The sequence below is a fragment of the Puma concolor genome, chromosome E4, assembly GCF_028749965.1.
Source record: "Puma concolor isolate L17-30 chromosome E4, mPumCon1.1.hap2, whole genome shotgun sequence".
NCBI classification, from domain to species: domain Eukaryota; kingdom Metazoa; phylum Chordata; class Mammalia; order Carnivora; family Felidae; genus Puma; species Puma concolor.
In genome coordinates this window covers 43,471,781-43,493,848 of record NC_141683.1, presented here as the reverse complement: position 1 = coordinate 43,493,848, position 22,068 = coordinate 43,471,781, and the positions used below count along the sequence as shown (strand labels likewise).

The 22,068-nt window shown below is 46.6% G+C and overlaps 1 protein-coding gene across 1 annotated transcript in view; it reads right to left on the bottom strand.

Annotated features, from left to right (window-relative positions):
- The window catches only part of CACNA1E (calcium voltage-gated channel subunit alpha1 E), a 660,165-nt gene that overhangs the window by 305,149 nt on the left and 332,948 nt on the right, over positions 1–22,068 (bottom strand). Inside the window, exon 22 of the mRNA XM_086694634.1 lies at positions 11,877–12,143. Within this exon, the coding sequence (XP_086550760.1) occupies positions 11,877–12,143 (267 nt within the window). The remainder of the gene's footprint in view (positions 1–11,876; positions 12,144–22,068) is intronic.

The window sequence follows — 22,068 nt, the reverse complement described above, 5'->3', positions numbered from 1 at the left end:
TGTAGTCACAGCTACGTGCCAAACATCGTTCTAACATTTTATATGTATTATCCCACCTGATCTTCTGAAAAACTCTATACAATACACCTTATAGGTTAAAAGTCCTATTTCCATTTTGTGTTTGAGGCATCTGAAGCACAGCAAGGTTGAGTAGCTTCCCCAAGGCACACAGCTAGGAAGCTGTGGAGATGGTACCAAGATTTGAATCCAGAGGCCATGTTGTTAATGTTGACACTCTAATGCTTCCAAGCAGGGACTGCCATATCCTAATAGTAAGGTGATGCTTTCACCTTACTGGGCACTGGATTAGATGATGTCTAATCCCTTCAAATGCCGAGGTTCTAGGCTTTGACACTTCTATTTGCTAGTAAAGAGATAAAATAGTAAAGAGATAAGCGAGTCTCTGGAAATGATATTTAGCGTGGACTTTGGAGAAAGTAGAATGCTATATCCTAGCCTAAAATAGACATGAAATAGTCATAAAAGTATGTATTGATTCAGCAAGGCATGTGACAAGAATATCTTGCACAAAATTCTTACTAAATAAAGAAATATAAGCTGGCTAAAGAAGAGTACGGGAAATTTGAGAAAAGCTGAACAGTTGATGGGCACTGACCAATGCACTAATCATAAGCAGAAGGGAGGCCCCCCAATTCTAATGATATTCTTATCAGTTACTCGAATGAAAGCATAAAGCATATGTTCATCCAGTCAGATGATGTGGAGCTCCGGGTAGAGAGCTCACTCATTAAACAGCAGGGTCTGAAGACCATGTGTAGTGGAAATCACTTAAATCTTAGACCACTGGGGTTCAAGATCACTGGTGGTGACCTTGGGCAAGTGACTTAATCTTCTATAGTTAAAATATAAATAATATTTCTCTCACTGGATTGCTGTTTTGTATAAATGCAGAGAGTCTCAAATTTGGTGGATACTCAATGAATGTTAATTCCCTGTCCCCACTTACAAAGAATCTCTACAGGAAGAGCTGTTGCACCAAAAGGAGATAAAATGTACTTGAAATAAACATGGAGTCCTGAATTTAGACTCAAAAATTAAATTGAGAAGAGAGTGAGAGAAAACTAACTCTGTCATCAATTCATATAAAAGATCCAGGGTTTATAGCTGATTGCGACATCAAATCAAGTCAGAAGCACAATGCCATTTCTAAAACAAAACAAAACAACTAAAAATTTTAATTTAAACAAATGTATTACATGTCAATGTTAATAAGCAATGCTCTGTGTTCTAGTAATTTAAATACTAATAAACAATGTTCTTTCCAAGGATTTTAATAAACCAGTACTAAAGCTTTGTGGTAACTGTTACAATAAAGCAATAAACCGGGTGCCATATGGGAGCCCAGAGGAGGGAGTTGGTCTTACTCTGCCAAGAGAAATGAAGGAAGGCTTCACGTAGGAAGTGACTGAGTATAGTCTTAAAGCCAGGAAGTCAAGGGGGGAGAAAGACGTTTCAGGCACTGCAAGCAGTAAGTGCACAGGCATGGAGGCCTGGGGGAGGCTGGTGCCATGAGACGTTAGCAGCCCATTGGAACAGTTGAAAAGAAGGTGATTATGGTGGTTCAGGCACATTGCCACCATGTGTAGAGTAGAGCCCTGCACACCAAGGTAGGGAAATATCTTGCCCGATACAAAGCAAACAAATGACAGAACCCAGATAGGAACTTAGACTTTCCGACTCATTATCTATCTATTCTCTCCACCTCTGCTGTCATATACTGTAGCACTAGCCATAGGTAGCTATTTAATTTAAATTAATTAAAGTTAAATGCAATTGAAAATTTAGTACTCAAACATAATAGCCACACGTCAAGTGCTCAAGAGCCACATGTGGCTACTGCTACTGTAGAAGCACAGATAAAAACATATCCATCATCACAGAAAGTCGTAGTCTACAGCACCATAGGACCATTAAGTGAATGAGAAGTAGACTGGGTTTGTATTGCTTTACAGAATAGAAACAGAAAACAAAATAAGCAGGTGGAAGCTATAAGGAAGAATATTTCAACGTCCTACACCTCAGTGACAGAAGAGCATCTCATCACTAGAAGCTTGGTGGCCAACTATTACAGTGATTCCTGTATTGACTTAACGCTCTTTGGTGAGAATGCTTGTGTTTGACCGTGGCAGTACAGCTGATTCACTAGTGCAAACGTATCTCTGTAGATCCTTCACATGGAGTTCCTGTCACACTTGAATCTAAAGAATATGATGATAGTTTGGAAGTCACTATCCCTGATGGTCCAGCATCCTAACATCCCAGAATGTGGGAATTTTTTAACATCCTCAGCATTTTTAAGCTGTGATCCATGAACCCCCTGAAACTGAATGCAAATTGTATGTGTATTTCTTTCAGGAAAGAGAGGTACATAGCACCAATCAGATTTCAATCAAAGTTGTGACCCCAGTACAGAAAGCAAATAAATGCTGTACTTGAGGGACTTGGCAGTTGGCAGAATTGCAACTGAGAATTGCAACTTGGCAGAATCATCCAACTGAGTCCAAAAAGACTCAGGTCATTCCTGACTCTAAGGTTCTATAACCTGAGCATCTAAAGACCATCACCCTGCAACTGAGCAATTTCGAGTCAAACATCCCCTGACCTTGTTCAAGGAGAAAAGAGATGAGATGAGTATAAAAGGACATGGAAATAACCCAAGGCACTAAAGTTGGATAATTCAGTCAAGTCGGGGTAGGAAGAAAGAAGAGAATCTGTCAACCTCTTCTGGAGATGCCCATTGGAAGCTCTCTCAGAAATCTTGATTGGTCATTTTCAATGACAGCCTACAGAAACAAGCACACCCAGTCGGATGGAATACCAGTTTACCAGCTGGAGAACTTGCCCAGTGAATCCAAATCTTGCTGAACTATCAATCCATTTCAAAAATTAGGACTTTTGTTCTAATGACCACCTGACAATATGACAATTGTACCAGGATTCATCTCCAGGTCCTAGAGTATTTATAGAGCTGAAAGGACTGATTTCTAGAACAATGCAGGGATTCCTCTGTTATCTGGCGTAGCTAGAGAAGGACACTTTGGTCAATTTAACAAAAAAAGTGATAAAGAGCTACTTTAAATAATCAAAATGGATTATAAATTGCAAAATCTCTGAACATAACAAAGTGCACACACCATTCAAACCAAGCTGATCACAATGTAACGAATGCTTCATTGGTAAAATCCAGAAAGCACTATGACATTTTGTGGTGCCCGGGGGCCACTGGAACAAATCTCAATTGTTATTATACTACAGACCTCTGTACCCATTAATAAAGAGCTCTATATAATAAAATGCCAGATAACAAATACTGTGTAGTTTTTTCACAGTCATTATTGGGTAACATAGAAACTGAAGTGGTTGATACCAAGATCGTGAGGTAGCTGAAGTTCGTCTTTCCAACCTCCAAATTCCCATTGTAATGACCCCACCAGCCATCCTGTGCCCTCACTACCTCCTAGCAACCTCCTCTCCCCACACTAGGGCCACACCTGTTCCTACAGGTCCAGGTCACTGCAACACTAGGCACATAATGTTTGCAACACTGGGTACATTGATGTTTGTTGTTAACCAAGAGTAACCAATTAATTAATTCACCCAACATAATTTTACCAAATGCTCAACATGAGCCAGTCTTGCATTAGATGCTGAAATTAAAGGGGGAATGTCCAGTGTCAGTTCTCAGAAGAGCCTGCCTTCACTTATAAGGTGTTAATGCCACGTATTAGCTACTATATCACTGCTCCCAAGATCATCTGTATTTTGACAGAGAAGTCCTGAAGCGTCACTATCTGAACCTAAAGGTAGCAGCAAGGCTTCAGGCTGGAATATGAGAGAGAAATTTGGGACGAAGACTCTCCTCAGTGATTTATAAAACTGGCCTTCTCTAAAGGCAATGCAGGGCAGATAATGAAACCGTGTCAAACAGCAGTTCTCAAAGTACGGTCAGCAGCATCAGTGTGAACTGGGGACTTGTGACAAATGCATATTCCCAGGACCTACTTCACTTTATAAGTGAATCTGAAACTCTGGCCATAGGGCCCAGAAATCTGTATTTTACGATGCCTTCAGTAGATCCTGAGTGCCACTAAGCTAGAGAACCAGTGACATAGATAAAATGGGCAGTGCATATGTATGACTTTGACACAAAGAAACAAGATGAGGAATTAGCCTTGATGCTGATGGAAGTCACCTGCTGGAAGGAACAGTCTCTGACAGAATAGTAGCAAAAGAGTTCCCAACAACACACAGCTGGAAATTGCCAGGATGCTGGTGAGTGACTGTTGAAAATCCATTTCATGCTTTTTGACTCTGACCAGCCCCATGAGACAATGGTGTGGAAATTGAGAAAGAGGCACAGAAAGTTTGAAACACTTCAAACCTACACTAAGTTGAAGGTTGAGAAAGGCTTATGAAAACTAATCTCCCTCCCTGCATTGGTTTTCAGAGCCTCTTCTCTGGGTCCACAAGGCACACACAGTGTCTGGCATCTCAGCCACAGAAATTACACCAGAATCGAATTACTATAAGCCTCAGTTCTTGACATTGAGTAGAGAATTTCTTCCTTTCCCCTCTAATCTGTTACCCACCAATCAGCCACATCCTCTTCATCCCTTCTTTAAAGGGGACAGCTATATAGACACCCCACTCCCGGCTCTACTGACAGAAGCCTTTAGAAAGCTAAAGCATACATCTGACACAGGCTTTCCAAATTCTCCAGGGATGGGGAGAACAGAGGCACCACAAATGCAGCATGAACAAATGCAGCAAAAAAAAAAAAAAAATGTAGCCTCAAAATTATGCAGAGTTGCAACAGCAATTCAAATCAACCACCCACAGGCAAAAAGACCACACTTGGCACAGGTGCCATGCACAGCCTCTCCCTGAAGCCCTGCACTGGCTGGACCATAGGAGCCCGTAGCTGGAGCCTAGCCTGGAGTCACATTCCCAAGCCCTGCCCACCTGCGTCAGGGATGAACTACCACTTTAAAAAAGAACCTTTTTTTTTTTTTTTAATATTCTAAAGGACTAAGAGTGGAACTGCCTAGTCCTACAAATTTGGAACTCAACATGCAATTAAAAAAAAAAAAGGCACTCCTAAGAAGTACCCACCGCTCTGCCAGGGGCAGGGTGGGAAGTATCGTGGATAACTGACACGTTTTAGTCATTCAGTGCCATTCTCCTTAATCTGGCCCATTTTTCCTTCTTAAGTACACACCTCCTGGCTGCTCCTTGCTTTCCAGAAACAGTGATATGGGGGGCTCATGAGAGTTTATAGCCAAAGACTGGCCAAAGATACAGGGAATGGAAGATTAAGTAAACATACCTGGGCTATTCAGTGAGCAAAAGTAACCACAGCCATCCCCCGAAAGTAGGACTGACACATAAGAGACCATCAGGTTGGAGGAGCCTAAAAACTCGGTGCTGTACTTTCTGCCCTTAAGTAAGAGTGATGCTGGAAACGAGCTAGTGAGCCCATACACAAGTCCTCTCTGTGCAGGTCCAGAATGCTTGGGAGGGGAAGTGTTGCCACACGTCACTGGCATTTCTATCCCTCCTCGACAGGAACTGCTTAAAAAATTTTTTTTTTGATGTTTATTTATTTTTTGAGTGGGGGGAGAGAGAGAGAGTGAGAGAGAGAGGGAGACACAGAATCTGAAGCAGGCACCAGGCTCTGAGCTATTAGCACAGAGCCTGACATGGGGCTCGAACTCATGAACTGTGAGATCGTGACATGAGCCAAAGTCAGACGCTTAACCGACTGAGCCACCCAGGCACCCCTTTTTCAGATTTTTTTAATGTTTATTTATTTTTGAGAGAGAGACAGAGTACAAGCAGGGGAGGGGCAGAGAGGGAGACACAGAATCTGAAGCCGGTTCCAGGTTCTGATCTGTCAGCACAGAGCCCAATGTGGGGCTTGAACTCATGAACTGTGACATCATGACCTGAGCTGAATCAGATGCTCAATGGACTGAGCCACCCAGGCACCCCCAAAAGGGACTGCTTTAAAAGCCACGTAGCGGTGCAGATGACAGAGCGGATGGGGAGTGGTACACATTAATTTCAGTACCTGCTCACCCTTCCAAATTCCTATGTGAAGTCCCACTCAAATTTGAAAAGAAACAATTACAGAAGCCTCCTGAGCTCTATGGTTCAGCATTTATTAGCGTAAGACCTGGGATGACAAGAGCGTTCAGAGTGACAAGTACTTGGGGGACATAAATATCTCCTAGTTAACCATTTCTCTGAATAGAGGAGGGGAGTAGCTGCATATTTATGGGGCACCCAAATGTAACAGGACTGGGTAGGAGGCAGTCATTATAAAAGCAGCAAGAAAAAGCATGTTAAAAGAGATCTCTACCCCCCTCCCCAGCCAGCTCCCCCACTACCTTTCTTTGTGTCCTAGTCCCACTGCAAAAAACAGAGGATGTAGACGAAAAAGTCCATCTGTGAAGCCGGTCCTCGGCAAGAGACCTTGCTTGTATCCAAGTAGACAAATAACCTTCCTTTTCTGAAAATCCTAGAGAAAACCCACACATATAATGAATTATTCACAAAGGCTGAACCTAAAAATGAGTGAGGGAGAAATACAGAAAGATGGAAAAGGGACAGAAGACAGCAGAAAGAGAAAGTCTCTCTCTTTGAATAAAAGGGTATTCATTACAGTCACGTCTAGGTTCCCTCTTTCCTGTCTGTGTGGTCAGTGAGAAACAGAGTGGCCTCTGATAGCTGGCTTGCATGGCTGGGCTTTTGGAGACCCGCAGCTTCCTGTGCAGCCTTGCGAACGACAAAAGGGAGGCTGCTGGGCTGCGGGTGGAAACCAAGGAGTCAAGGGTTTGCAGGAGTTCTGACAGCTTAGCGAATCTTGACTCCGTTTTATTTTAACTAAGAACATGAAGATAGGAGGAAACCAGATGTTCCTATGAAGAGGGGGGAAGCTGCAGAGATTGGGGGGGGGAACCCTACATTTTATACAGCAGCAGCTAAAAAGAGATCAGCAATTCTGGATGGAGCTAATAAACTCCAAAGTCTGAATCTTTCAGAAGATAAAAAAGACCTGTGCTCATTATTTCCCTCCTCCTCCTTTAATTCATAGTGTGCATCCCGCCTGTTACAGGGAAAGCAAGTGGAGGGAAGAGGAGACATGGTGACACGCAAGCCAACAGACAAAACTATCGCGTCCAAGATATTTTCATCTCCAGCCTCCCGTCATTTCATTTCTGTCAAACTCCTTCGCTCCAGCTCGCTTTCCAGGCTGCATCCCAATGGCAACTGGTCCCCACGACAAGGCATAGCCTGGTTTCCAGAGGAAATGAAGACCTTTCTCTAGCAGCCGCAGGGCCAGTGACAATCACTGTCTGCTTCACTGTCTGCATCTGTGCCCAGGTACACAGAAGATGCGAAACCCTTCTGCATTATGTGATCATAGGATATAATTACAGACTCTGTCCTTGTTAGCTGCCACCCTCTGCCCTAATCAAGGCACTCTGACTCATGATCCATTAGCGTTACATCAAACCTGAAATTCTTGCCAAGATTACAGTCTACTATCCTGCAAGGTGCTGTATATTTATAGACAACCAGAACAGCAGAAAAGTTTATGTCAAAATGGGAGATGTGGACAATAAAGCTTTTAGTAATCCTCACCAAAATCCTCCAAAATAAATGCACATTTTTCAATGGGAAATTTACCATAATACAGCACATAACCTCTGACCCAGAGCCAGAGTCTTTTGAGACTACAATGAAATTCTCTGCAACAAGAAATCATGGATGAATATCTACAAGTTCATTATAATGAGCTTCAACATCTCAGCGGCTGCAAACACATTTGATCTTCCTACTTTAGGCCCTGTACATTTCTGCATGAAACATGTGTTCCCCTGCTGAGATGACCCACATCATCAGTGGGGAGGAAATCTCCTACTGCCCATCAATGGCACAGAGTCCCCAAGTCAGATATATTTCCTCCTCTCATCCTCTGACCTAAAAAAGTACGAACAAGTGTGAGGCATCTCACAAACCATGAGGGAGACATTGTATGTGTCCATAGAATAACTGGGTCTGGGAATGGAAGGGTTAGAGCTGGTTAGCATATGGCAGTGAATGCGGGATGACGCTCGGAGCAGCCAATTCCGTGAGGAAAAGAAAATCCTTTTGTTACATCTATTAGATGAGCAAGAAATAAATGGAAGAATCATATAGAATGTAATATCACATTTTAAATCAGATTAGCATTTTCAAAAAGGTTACGGTATCCACTGCAGAAAAGAGTGCCATAAGAAAATAAAATTATCTCCCTATGCAGATGTAGCTTCCAAGAAAAATGAAACACATTCAGAGTGGGCTGTAACTTACCACCATCTTTCATGACAAATCAGGGTTATTGTGGGCATTTCTTTCCATAAGAACTAGACTTCCCCTATTAAATAACTGGAAAAGATTACCCCACCCACCCACGCAAGCCAGAGAATGCTACAAGTATAAATTAAATAATTCCTTTCACTTAACTGATCTTTTCAGGCCAATTTGTTAAAGACAAGTAATAGGCAGCATGAAGAGAGGCTAACACAGCACACAGAAGTGTTCCTTCCCTCCTAGACCCACGGTGACTTTCTGCAGCCCATAAAAGATGTGTAAGTCTCAGAGACATAGTGCACAAATAATCAAAGTCCAAAAGCATGTTACATGTTCCTATGTCAGTTCAAAGCAGGAGGTCTTAACACATTTTCTGAACAATCTTTCTTTTTTCCAAAAATCTGGCCCTTACAAACAGTCAAGAAGTGCTTCCCAGACTTTAATGTGCGTACTAACCACCTGGGGATTTTATTAAAATGCAGATTCTGATTCAGTAAATCTGAAGTGGGGCTCAAGGTCCTGAATTTTTAACAGGAACAGGCCCCCAGATGATTTGGTTGTTGGCTCTTTGCTTTTTTGAGAAGCAAAATCTAGAAGGCACGCTTCATTTAGAACTGAGACCCCTCTCTTCAGGGATGCTGAAATTTCTGAAGGACCCCATTAAAATAACAGCTGGTGTTTACTGGGTAATTAGGCAATGTTCTACAAACTGGACTTTTACTACCTCATTTAGTTCTCCCAGTAACTCATTACTATCACCCTCATTTTACAGATAAGGAAACTGAGTCACGAAGTAATTAAGTAACTTTTCAAGGTCACAGAGCTGGTGAAGGAACGGGGAATTTGAATGCAGACAGCCTGGCTCCAAAGTTTTACTGGTTAACCACGGCTCACAGTGCCACCCAGTAAGAAAAAGGGAGCGATTTCAGGAAGCTGGGTGTCCAGGTAGGAAGGAAAGCGAGACTAGCATCTCAGATGCAGTACTGGAGAAAACGCAGAACCCAAAGAAGCGCAATGTTTCCACACGGTCACCACCAGAGGGAATATATATTAGACAGTCTCGCTGTACAGCCAGGAGGGGGAAAAAAAGCAAACATGGTGTATTTTAAATTTTCCAACCAGGCTCCTCTACACACCTTAGCAGATGTTCTCTGAACACTGTTACAACAGCCTGCACGCTGAAGAACCACTGAGAAACTTCCAGCTATGGGGATAGAAGAGGCCACTGGGACCAGGCTCTGGGCCAAGGCAGAGTACGATGCTGAAATCAACTCCCCATTCTCTCCTTTGACTCTCTTTGGTCCATCCTGGCCAAAGACAAGGAAAGGGCGGAGTAAAAACCCACTGTCGCACCTTGCGCTCGCAACGCCTGGCAGAAAGGCGGTGTCTTTGCAGCGGAAGAGAAAACGTGAAAAGCGCCAACCGCGTAGTATGGACCCCGTGCTTCATTTCCCAACCCCCGCCCCCCCCCCCCCCCCCCGACAGTCTGGGCCCAGCCGGAAGTGCCCGAGGTGCTGAACCGGGCTGATCCCACCGCCGCGCGCACGCCTGGGGAGTTTCGGTGGCGCTGTCCTAGGTGCCAACGATGGCTGCTGGCACCCTTTGCCACCCGCGGGGTGGATGGGCGGCTTTGTCTACCGCCAGGAAACCGAGGGGCGCCTCGGTAAACACGACCCTAAGAGAGGGGCACAGTAAAGCAGCACCTGGAGTGTGGGGAATTTTAGAGAACTGTAGAGGCGGACAGGGGAACGGAGCCCCGCGGGAGGAATCCGTAGAAACCTGACTAGAGGAGTGTTTGCTGCCGCAGCACGCAACACAATGAGATCTGTCCGCTTTGTGCTGCGCACCGGGCAGGCGGGACTGCAGGGACAGGACCCTTCCTCCTCCCCAGTATCCCCACCCCTAGATACGTTTAACTCAGCACGGAATGGCCCCGAAGCACTCTGTGGGGGTGGGAGGAGAAGGGGAGCACAGAGAGGAGGAGAGAGGAAGCCCAGCCAGGGGTGGTTGTGGGAGGATTTGAGCAGCAGCAGGAAGAATATCTGCTTCGAGATGCTCCTTCGTTTCTAATGAGGGGTGCTGCCTAGAAGCACCATGCGCCAGCCAATCGCAGTGCTGCTGAGGCAGAGAACTAGGGAAGAAGGAGGGGAAGGCCAGAGACTGGGGTGGGGGTAGTAGGGAGATGCCCAGGCCCTGGAGGAAGCGAGCCACGTGCCTCACTGATACTAGAGACCCAATGCAGCTCCAGCTGTCTCACTGCTGCACACCTGGAGGGTGGGGGTGGGGAGAGAGGAGGCTAGAGAAGACGACTAGGGGCCTCCTCTGCAGGTACATCCTTCCCAAGAAATTTCTTTCCACAAGCATCAAAGTCCCATGTCTCCAAACCTACTCCCCTATTTAAAGCCATGCCACTGGCTTGCTTCCTACTAAGCACCCTCCCCACCAACCCCAATTCCTAAAGACCTTGCCAGGTGCCCAAATTCTTAGTGAAGAACAAGGCGGTGAGATGCCTAATCAGCAGCCTGTATTTGGTGCACTTGATTAAACCTGCAAAGAAGCTCCTTCTATGCCTGTTCACCCTGAAACTGCCACCATCAGAGACACCCCCACCAGCTCTTTGTGGAGAGCAGTTCCTTTGGAGGTAGGGAGAGACAGACGGCTTGCACATCTCTGGGCACAGCTGATGAATTCAAGCTCAGCAGATCAACCTGAATCTTGGGCACAAGGAGAGCACTCAGCTGAGTCAAACATTCAGAGGCAGGAGTACCCAACCCAGGACTAAGAAAAGGATGGACTCCGATGAGCTGTTCTTTGGCTGAAAAGAAAACTCCACTCTGAGCGGTCTGGGCTGTATCATTAGAGATTGCCTCTGCTGACACGTTCATTCACTCCACTCTCAGTGGAACTTAAACTCAGTCCCCAGAGTTAGCTGAATCCCCAGCCAAATGGCTGTTTTATTTGTCCATTTGTCTATTTGTCTACAGGGTTTTGGCCCAGACTCTTGAAGCTTCTGAACTGATAAATCCCCTCAGGGAGCCTTGACTTCCCCACAAGCAGACAGTGCAGGTGTCTTTCCAGAGGGTGGGGATGCAGACAGAGGGGGTGTCTTTGAGGGAGGAAAGGGGAGTGAGTATGAAAGAAAACCCTGAGATTTGGGGCAATCCATTCTATGTGAAGGGCCTGAGGGGGCCTGAAAATCAGACAAAGCCCAGCCCAGAAAGGGGCAGACACAGCAACACCATGCACCCAGGGACACCAGAGATTTCCACATAGGAAAAATCAAAAACCAAGTCTTACCTTGAAAAGCACTAGTGCCCACACTGGTCTCTACAGACACCAAGCTTGCCCCTCAGGTGCACCGAAGTAGAGTGCACTCCAGCAAAGGGGCAAATTGGCACCAGGAAGGGGATGGGGGATAAATTCCATGCTAGATTTCCCCCCTTACCGGAAGAAATGCAAAGGGAGAGAGGGGAGTTATGGTGGGCAAGAAAGGATATGGCCAATCGATGAGCTTCTTGGCGTATTTCCTGACAATATTATCTTCTCCGAAGATGAACAGGGATCTGTTGACGGTGAAACAGTTCTGCCGGACGGGAATGGGGTTGTACAAAGCCATAGTCCGCGCCCTCTGCGCTTTCGACTGCTTGTAGGCGGCCGCTGGCCCCGAGGCCGGCACCGGGGTTCCTTGCCGGTTCCTGCTCTGGTCCGAGTCTCCATCGCCCGACCCCGGCCTGCCGACCACCGCCTCCCCGAAGCGAGCCATCCTGAAGTTTAAACAGACAGAAGACACACAAAGGTGATCGCGGCCGGACACCTGCACACAGCAACAAGCAGAGAGACACGGAGACTCAGAGCCGCATCCAGACGAGCACGGGGACCACCGCCTCCGGGGAGCCTCGCGAGCTCTTGAGAGAGGCGGCGGCAGCAGCAGCCCCGCTGCTCTGAACTGTTGAATCTAAATGCAACCTCTGCGAAGCTCCATTCCTCAAGGAGGAAAAAAAAAAAAAAACAAAAAAAAAAACAACGGGGGTAGGGCTTGGGGGTGCTCAGTTTCTGGAGGCAATTTTTTTTTTCAAAATGCCAGTGTGTGGTGGCATTCGGGGACTGAAGAAGAGAGGGGTGGAGTAGGCTGCTCTTCAAACATAGCTCCTCTTCTGGCAGACGCACCACCTAGTTCTGGAAGAGAGGCAGGCACCGGCCCGCTAGGTAACAGTTTGGTGATTTATTGGGGGTGGGGGTTGGGGAGGAAGGGAAAAATGAAAACAAAATAACTTAAAAAAAAAAAAAAAAAAAGACAAGGACGGGGTTATGGTGACATGCTTTATAACGCCAGCCCCGGCAAGTCCATCTAAGAAATTCCACAGCCAAGACTTGGGTCTTTAAATCTGCCAGCACAGACGCATCCAAAGGTTGACAGAGAGGGAGGGGGGAGCGATACTGAGGTTCCTGCGCAAACCGCAACGCCCAAAATATCAAAAGAAGAAGTCAATCCAACCGGAGAGGGACAAACGACTTCAAAGCTCCTGCGCTTGGGATAGAAGTTGAGCAGCCTCCGGAGAGCAGCGGAGCCCGAGTGCCAGCATCCTGCCGGAGCGCTCGCCGCCGCCGCCGTCGCCGCCGCCTCCCCGGATCAGCATGCAACAGCGATCCGCGGCTGCGCCGGGGCGAGGGCGGGAGCGGGCGGGCGGCGAGCACTTGGGCGAGGGAGGAACAGGTTGCAGGCGAGCCTAGCCGTGGCCTGGCACGGGAGTTGTCCAAGGACCGAACTTCCTGCCGAACGGCTCGGCGTCTTCTGCCACCGACAGCCCCACTCCGGGAAGCAGAGGAGAGGTGGGGAAGGAAAGGAGAAGGCGAGGAGTTGGGGGTGGGAGGGGGGGCGAGCGGAGCGCAGAGGCGCAGCGAGGCGCGCGTTGGAGCGCCTGGAGAAGCGGGGGCGGGGCCGGTGAGGACAGGAGGGGCGGGGATGGAGCCGGAAGGACCCCGGCCGACCGCAGCTGCAGGGGCCTGGGAAGTGAGGTTGGTTTGGCTCATAGATTTATTTAGCCAGAAGGTAGCGGGCCACCTCCGCAGAGGTCCAGCAAGAGTCGCCTCTCCCGCAAGTAACGCCAGAGGAGAGAGGCAGGCGCAGCTGGCGGCGCGGCACGGTCCCCGCAAGAGAGCCGAGCCCAGGCCCGGCGGGGGCGCACACGCACGCGCGCACGCACTCGCGCCTTCCGTCCCCGCCGAGGCGCCGGCCGGTGCTGTGCCCCGCGCAGTGCCCGCCCAGGCGGGGTAGTCGAAGCCTTTGCGCCGTGCGCGCCGCGCTCCAGGGCCGGGTCGCTGCTTCTCCACACCTCCCAGTCTCCAAGGAACGCTGCCCAGGGATTTCCGCGGAGAAGGCAGCACCCTCTCCCTGTCTCCCCACTTAGCAACCCGCAGGCCCCGTGAGGCACGCTGGGACCACTGGCGGCTCCGCACCCTGCTGTTGGTGCCAGCTCCCCGCGGGAGCTTCTGCCCTCCCTAGGCAAATGCGATCTGGGGCGGCTTCTTGGGTTCAGCTCCGGAGGAGCCCTGCGCATCCATTTCTGGAAGAGTGGCCCAGATACTGGGGCCGGCGATGGTAGTTTGGGGCTAACACTACCCTTCTCAAAGTCTTATCAGGAGATCCTCCCACCCACCCCTTTTACTCTTAAGTCCGCTCCACTGACTTCCTCAAACCCACCCTGTTAATGAAGAAAAAACCAATTAGTATCTGAGCTGCGTTAAGTGGGAAAGGTGGACTCCAAGGCCCTGAGAAAGAGGGTTTAGCAACCACGCCCTTGTCCACAGGTGACTCAGTGGTTTGAACGGAACACAGGTACCAGCCGCCCCCTCCCATGTCTCCAGTAGCTGGAACACACTTGCCTCTGCTTTTTTCCAATCTCAGCCTCAACACACAGCTCTATCCAAATCCTCCCCACATGAGCAATGTTAGAGAAAAGGAAGGGGCGGGTGGCTGAGGAAAGAAACAGAGTCTGACCAAGGCCAAGAGGTTGGGTGAATGCAGCTTCGTGTCTGAAAGGCAGTGTGTCCCTGTGTGTGAGATTAACTGAGGGGAAGGGAAGGGACATCTGAGTGAGAGGCACGTGTGTTCCTATGTGTATGTGTATGTGTCTGTGGGCAAGGCCACGTGAGCACTGACGCAAGGTCTACTGTGTGAGAACATATGAGAACATGTGTGAAGGGAAATTCTCTGGGTACTGGAAACCCAAAGGAATGATGTCACTGCTGCCTTTGGGATGGCATGTTGACCTTTTGAGTCAGGGTAGCCTGTTTCAGGCCAAATTACTACACAAGGTGTGTCAGCTCTAATTATTATTTTGATTTCACATTACTGCCTTACTCTGTCATTCTACCTACCTTAATTGGAGGGTCCTTTTCAGTCAGATACCTAGTCAGAAGTAAAAGGGAAGATGTTGCTATGAACCATGAGGTCCCTGTTCGTCACTCACAATGGTCACAAGTGGTCGTCTCAGTAACCCTGCAAACTGTGTAGATTAGAAAGGGCTTTCAGAAGTGAGCAAACCCGTGCTTTCAGGCAGAACCATAATCCATAGTACAAAATTCATTCAAATCAATCATCTGATAAATATTTTTGAGCACCAGACACTGTTGGCACTGAGGACATAATAATGAACAAAATAAATGATGACCCCCAAAAACGTGTCCTCTTCCTGGATTAAATTAGATTCTATAACCTTACCGACCAGAGTGCCTGAAAGACCTCATTCTCAGAGTACGACTTCACCCCTGTCCTCTGTGTCTGGGCCTTAGCAGGCTTCAGGGTGGTGTGCCCATTTGTTAATGCTCAGAGGAAGCAGGGTTCTCTGAGCTTTACCTCCTGGAAGAGGTTCCTGGAAGATTTGGAACACCCAGACTTGGGTCTTCAATGTCACCCACTCAGCAGAGAGGCAGTACTAATTCTGCTTCCTCTCTCTACAATGTTCTGTGTTCTCTGTGGCTGCTGTAATTCTTTAGAGACCTAGGATCCCCAAGACAGGATATTAGACTTGGAGATGTGTAGCCCCAGTGGAATTGAGGCCTGCCTTCCTTGCATTCTGAGACAGCAGTCACAAGCACATGTGTTGGGGATAATGTAGACTATGCCAGCGAGTACGAGCTCCTCTGTAGCGAGGTTATAAATGGGGAATTCCTGGAGGGTGCAGCCCCAGAGGAAAGAGGCAAGCATGACGGTATAAAAGTCTTTGGTAATGGACTTGGTCTGAGGGCAGTAATGTTGAGAGGGAGGCATACACTCATATTTCACCACATCTACCATCCCCCACCCTACAGTCACAGCTCTTCAGACCTTTGAGATCTGTGACTCTCTAATGCCCCCATTCTTCCAGCCCCCAGAGGGCTAGAATTTTAATGGCCGAATTACATTTTATGTGTGTTTAATAGTTTTCAGCTTACAGAATCCTCACAACAAATCTCTGAGATCAGCCAGCTAACCCATGTATTACGACCCTGATTTGGTGGACAAATTAGCAGTTTCAGAAACATTAAGTAATTTTCCCTGGGCTTCTAACAGATCTTCTGACTTGCACTTTATGGCTCTTTCTAACACCCAGTCTAATCTCTTGTGGATGGTAAGAGTGTAATTCCAAATTTTTCACTGTCAAGAGAAGAAACTCTACACTCACACTAAGCCCATGGGAATTCTATGCTTGCCATCCTCAATTTGGATTTGATCAGTGGCCACACGTTCCTGGGACCATGCTGGGAAGATGCTAAACTAAACACATCTATTGCCCTCAAGATCCAGGAGGATCCTTAGAAAAAAACAGGTCATTGCCATGATGCTCTTCATAAGGGAACTTGGTGGGAATTCTCCTTACAGTGTCCCTCTTTCCAATGTATTAAAGACCCACATATGGAAATGCAGAAAATCAGCATTTGGTCATAACTGATTGGAAACCGGTTTCCTAAAATCGCTTTCCAGCCCATGAGGAACAGAGGCCATAGTTCCCTGTTGTTAGAGCACCATCTACTGGTCACTTGTGAGCACATCACTGTGAGCTCAGGTACTTGGCAGCCCAGCACCCCCCAGATATTCCAGAGCCTAGGTAATGCCTAAAGAAGTGACCTCTTGTCACCAGCCCTCTACTCCCATGTGGGACTTTGCTGAGGTCCAAGCCCCAAAATTCACTATAATACAACCAGCCCATCTCACAGTATTTAGAAAGTACAGCCCCACACACTGGGCACAAAGTCGACACACTGCATGCATATGCACATGTGTACATGCACACATATGGACAATACGCACACAGTTAAGATGGTGCAAGCAAATGTTTTTCCACCTGCATGTTTTTCGGCAAGCAGTCACCTGCAAACTAGAAACCCAACAGGGTCTGAGGAAGCAAGTGAAAAACTTCACTAGATTATTAACCCCATATAGATGGTTTAATCTCAAAGCTTTCACCCTGTAGCCCCTCAATTCCAGTGTACCATCCAAAATGCAAGCAGGAGGGAAGGCTACTGGTAGAGGGTCCCTCCAGTTACCTTTGGAAAAGGGATGAAACCAGTTGGCTGCACTCCCGCAGACCAGGAAGGCCATGGGAGGTTGTACTAAGATGGATAGAATGAGCATCGCGATTGGAGAGGCACTTAGCCTATTCCCCTCATTCATAAAGCTCTTCCCAGATCTGTCAGGCCTTGGGCCATCTTCGAATGAGATTTTAGCCCGTCACTGCGGAGTCTGTAAATCTAACCTCATCCAAAATGCGTGTGCCCCTCCCACCAGCCCGGCTTCCTCATACCCCACCCCCAACCCCGCTCCTCCAACAATTACACTCAGATAACTTATGCTTAAGCTATCAGAGCCCCTTTTGTTCTATTTTTCCCCCTGTTGAGCTTTTCCAAGAAATAGACTCTTATGCAAAGCAGTGCTCTAAGGAACATAATGCAGAGAGGATTTGGGAGTGGGTTCTTAAGAAAAAAGTTGGCAGGAGACCATGTGCAAATTCATTGCAGAGCAGAGGAGCATTATGGCAATGCAGACATCTTGAATCTGGTGGCTTCCACAATACCTTACAGCCCTCACTTGGGTGAAAACATAACTTTACATCCTTATGTAATGTCCATCCCTAGAAGCAGCATTTCTCAAACCCATGCTTGAGAAACTCCACAGCTCTAACACTCCACCAGCTAACTATAGATGTGCAAATTTTGCTTAAAAATGTTTTTAAAACCATTCATTTATGACAACTCAATATTTCCTGAGTGCCAACTGTGATAATGTCATCTCACTGCATCTTTGCTGCAGGACTGTAAGGCACATTCTGTTATCTGCGGCCCAAAGGGTCAGGTATTTGTTCAAGTGCACAGAGCTAGGAAATAGCAGAGTTGGATCTCCTGATAATAAGGTCAGGACTCTTCACAATCGGTGGCCGCCATTAACATTCTGCATGTCAAAATAATGGTTTCCTTGCTTCAGAGTCCATCACAGGCCTGATCTTGTAAGGTGAAGCATGACCCTGAGCCAGAAAGCCTCCCAAAGGGTTAAATTTGAGGAAAGCATGCCACCTGTCTCAGGACCGTTATGAAGATGAAGTTAGTTAGTATGTGTAAAGCTCTTAGAACACTACCTACCTGGCACACAAGCGCTATATATGTGTTTGTTAAATACATTTCAGCAATGGTAGCTGTGACCACAGTAACACATAGCAAACCACATATCTGGCAGCTTTCGTTTCCGAAAGCAGATTTCAGAAGTGCAGATCAGAGATGACTTTGGTGTGTGTGGAGTGGACGGAGGGGCAGAGAAATAGAAGTGTCTGAGACTTGGTCAGAAGGACAAATGGAGAAAAAGAGAAAAGAAAGAAAAACATTAGAGATCGGAGTCCAAAGAGCCCAAAGGCCTTGGTACCTGGGAGAGGTATTCATTAATTTACTTATTCATTAATACATAAGTCCCCTTAATGAATACTCATGAAAGCATTCTCATGTGCCAGGCATTTTTCTCAGGAATTCTGAGGTTCAAGGATAAATCAGACATAGTCACAGCCTCTGACAGCTTACATTTTTAGAGAGAGGAAGGGTGAAACATACCCATGAAGGGCTCTGATACAAAGCAGAATGTAGTGTGCATCATAATAGTGTACCCCATGAGGGGGAGAACAGAGAAGGGAGACATCCCCTCCAGCTGGGAGCAGCCAGGAAAAGGGAAGAACTAGGGAGATCCCTTTGAAAGAGATGGCACCGGAGGTGGGGAGAAGCAGCATGGAACAGCAGCATGGAACAGCAGCATGGAACATGAATGCCCAGGCTGTGGAGCGAATGCTAGATGCACGGGACTAATTAACCAGTCAGCATGTTTACTGTGTTTCAGTGTAACTAGGATCACAAAAAATCTATTACCACTTCGATCCTTTCTTTTCCCTAAGACGAGCTGACTTTTCAATCTGAACAAAAGTCAAATATATTCAATCAAACAAACATTAACCCTTACTGAGAAGGTCCCTTTGGAGCTTCAATGTTTATTCCCAGATGTCAAAGGATCCCTGCCCCATTACTTCACCTCAGCACCTATCCTCAGGGTCCAGCCTTGCTTCCTGGTCAAGGCAAAGTGCAGCAGGAGGACTCTGCAGAGCTCTAGCTCTGACTGGTAGGGGTGAGCGGAGGATGCTTCAGTATCTAAGGGTGAGAACAACCGACGGAAGCACGCCCATCCATCCGCCCCCTTGGCCTCTTGACTCAGAAAACAAAATACAGCCCACACATTGCAAAGCTTGCTCAGCCTGGGTGGGTTTAGTCTGATTCATTCATTCAGCAAACATAAAATGAGCACCTTCCATGTGTCAGGCATGATGTCAGGTGCTAGAGCAAAGGAGGCAGTGCCCAGGACGAGAAGGTACCTGAGTTATAACCTGAACTTGCTGATCTTAATCCATTCCCCACACTTCACTCTTGAAGACAGTGTCCCGATTAGCAGGAAAAGCAGCTCACAGCTGAAACAGAGCCTAGAGGACCCTAAAGGCCCAGAGAAGGGAACTCATTTCTACCACACCCACCAGTCTTGCCTCTTACAGGACTCTTTGGGTTGGAATCATCAGCAGATTAAGCCACCACCTGTCCATCACCACACCCTTTCTCTCCCACTCTCTCCTACGCTGAGCAGCTGGTTACACCCACCTGGTATAAAATAATCAGAGTGAATAAGGCATTCCCATATGATATGGACTTAAGGCCAGTTTTGAAATGTGCACCTGGGCAGGCCATGTGCTGGTTCTGCCCCTTCCACGCCCCTGAAACTGCACTGAGACCCCCACTGACCTCCTGTGGTCCTGTTTCCCCCATTCCCCCCCCCCCTTGACTCCTCTGTAGCATCTGGCACCACTGACTGTCCCTACTTCCCAGAGTTCCCCTATCTTAGCACCCCACCTCCCAGTTTCTCAATATCTGTTTCCTTCTTTTGCTCCTTTTATTCCTCTCTTTATTGTGGGAGTACCCCCAAGGGGCTGTTCTCAACCCCTGCATCTTCTCTGACATCTTTCCTTTCAGGGTCATATCCTTACTCACACTTTCTACTATCCCCTCTGCTTCCACATCTAGTCTCATCCTTACCTTTCCACCTTCTTTCCAGATCCAAATGCCCAACTAAGGAATGAGTATCTCTACACGGACTGTCCTTCGTCATCTCAAACTCAATGTGTTAAAAAGTGAATTCATTGTAATTCCTTCAAAGCAAGCTCCCCTCCAAAAATTCCAGTTTCTACTGGGGTGACGTCATTCTCCCTGTCAATCACTTAACTTCTGTGGTTCCTTCCTGCCTAAAAAATGGCCAAACTCCTAAGCCTGACAACTCAAGAAAATATGAATTCAACCTACCTTTCTAACACCATCTCCCCATGTGCCATAGTATCAACATAGCTATAACATGTCATGCCCACTCCTGCCTCAAAACTCTTGCTCAGAGCACCTGCTTCAGACTGACCCAAGAACATCTTTCATCTTTTCTGCTTCTCTAACTCCTAGATATCCTTGAAAGTATGGTTCAGTTCAATTCTGCCTCTTCCATGAAGCCTTCCGTAACCTCTCCAACTCTATCTGTGATCTCTACCTCCTCTAAATTCACAGAACTTCTGTGTCATTCATATAGTACCTGTTTACTAACTGTCATTGTTGTCATGGGTATAACTTCACCACTAAATTCCTATTTAATTTTTCAATTATGTGTGCCTTGTCTTCTTCACTATGGTATAAGCTTTTCAAGTACAAAGGACATATCTTCCCCTTCATTTTATTACCTAGAGTGCCTGCATTATGTTATACTCATAGCAGGCCTTTATTAAATACATCGCCAATGAATGAATCATTGAGTCTCCTGCAACTCTTTTTGGTGAAAAAGATCTTAGCATCAGCTTGTTAGCTGGTGCCTGTCTGAGGGGCTGCCCTTCCCCTAACACAGTCTAGCTCTGACTAGACTGTGAACCTGCTAGTCTAGCTAGACTAGACTGAATCTCTGCTCTGTTGTCAGCTGTTTCCAGCTGTTCATCCTGGGTTTAGTGTTCATCCTCCCCCTTACAGCATGAAAGGATGCCTACCTCTCCTGTAGGAGATCAGATATTCTAACTCAGGAACTTTTCCAGCACAATAACAGCCTCACCCTCATTTGATCAATCATCAAATTATAGGGTTCATTTTCATATGAGGAATATCTCCCGCTCTTTAAAAATATGGTTGAAATAAGATTTAGGGAATCACGTATTTTAAAAAGACATTCAGACCCTCATATAAAGAACATTTTCAGGTCTCTTTCCACAGAATACAAAACACAGAAGAATAAAATTCTGCTTCGAAATCAATCATCATCTTAAACTAGTTCTATCTCTTCTCTCTACAAAAAGGCAAATGTTATCATCAGACCTCTGTCCCTTATGAAGAATTATATGTGGAAGAGACACACACACTTTTGCCTATATGCAAAGACACACATTCCATTCTGGTCTGATCTCATTCTGCCAGCCAACTGTATAAATATATAAACTGATCTTCCTATGCTGTTGGGAGCTATCAGACAGACCTATACATAAATGTAACCCATTATATTTAAATGGGAAGAATCACAAGTTCTTTTGAAGATTTTTAAATATTCCTAATGAGCCACTTAAAAATGGGAAAGATGAAAATGTAATTCTCAATCAAAAGGGAGAATTTCTGAAATACTCCTCTCTAAGACCCTTAACAAACCAACCCCAACACACACACGGATGTGCTCCTACTACAGTCTTCTCCCTTAGAGACTTTTCTTGTTTTTTTTCACATAATCACTCGATCCCTTAGTCACATTCTTCAAAAAACTTCTGCTGGGGGCGCCTGGGTGGCGCAGTCGGTTAAGCGTCCGACTTCAGCCAGGTCACGATCTTGCGGTCCGTGAGTTCGAGCCCCGCGTCGGGCTCTGGGCTGATGGCTCAGAGCCTGGAGCCTGTTTCCGATTCTGTGTCTCCCTCTCTCTCTGCCCCTCCCCCGTTCATGCTCTGTCTCTCTCTGTCCCAAAAATAAATAAACGTTGAAAAAAAAATTAAAAAAAAAAAAAAACAAAAAACTTCTGCTGGATGTGAAGTGGTCAAGTATTATTAATATAATAACCCAAAGTTTCCTATTATGCTAGTTTTTCTTGTTAAAATAATCTCTATTCTCTAATAGGTCCTGATTTCATAGTGC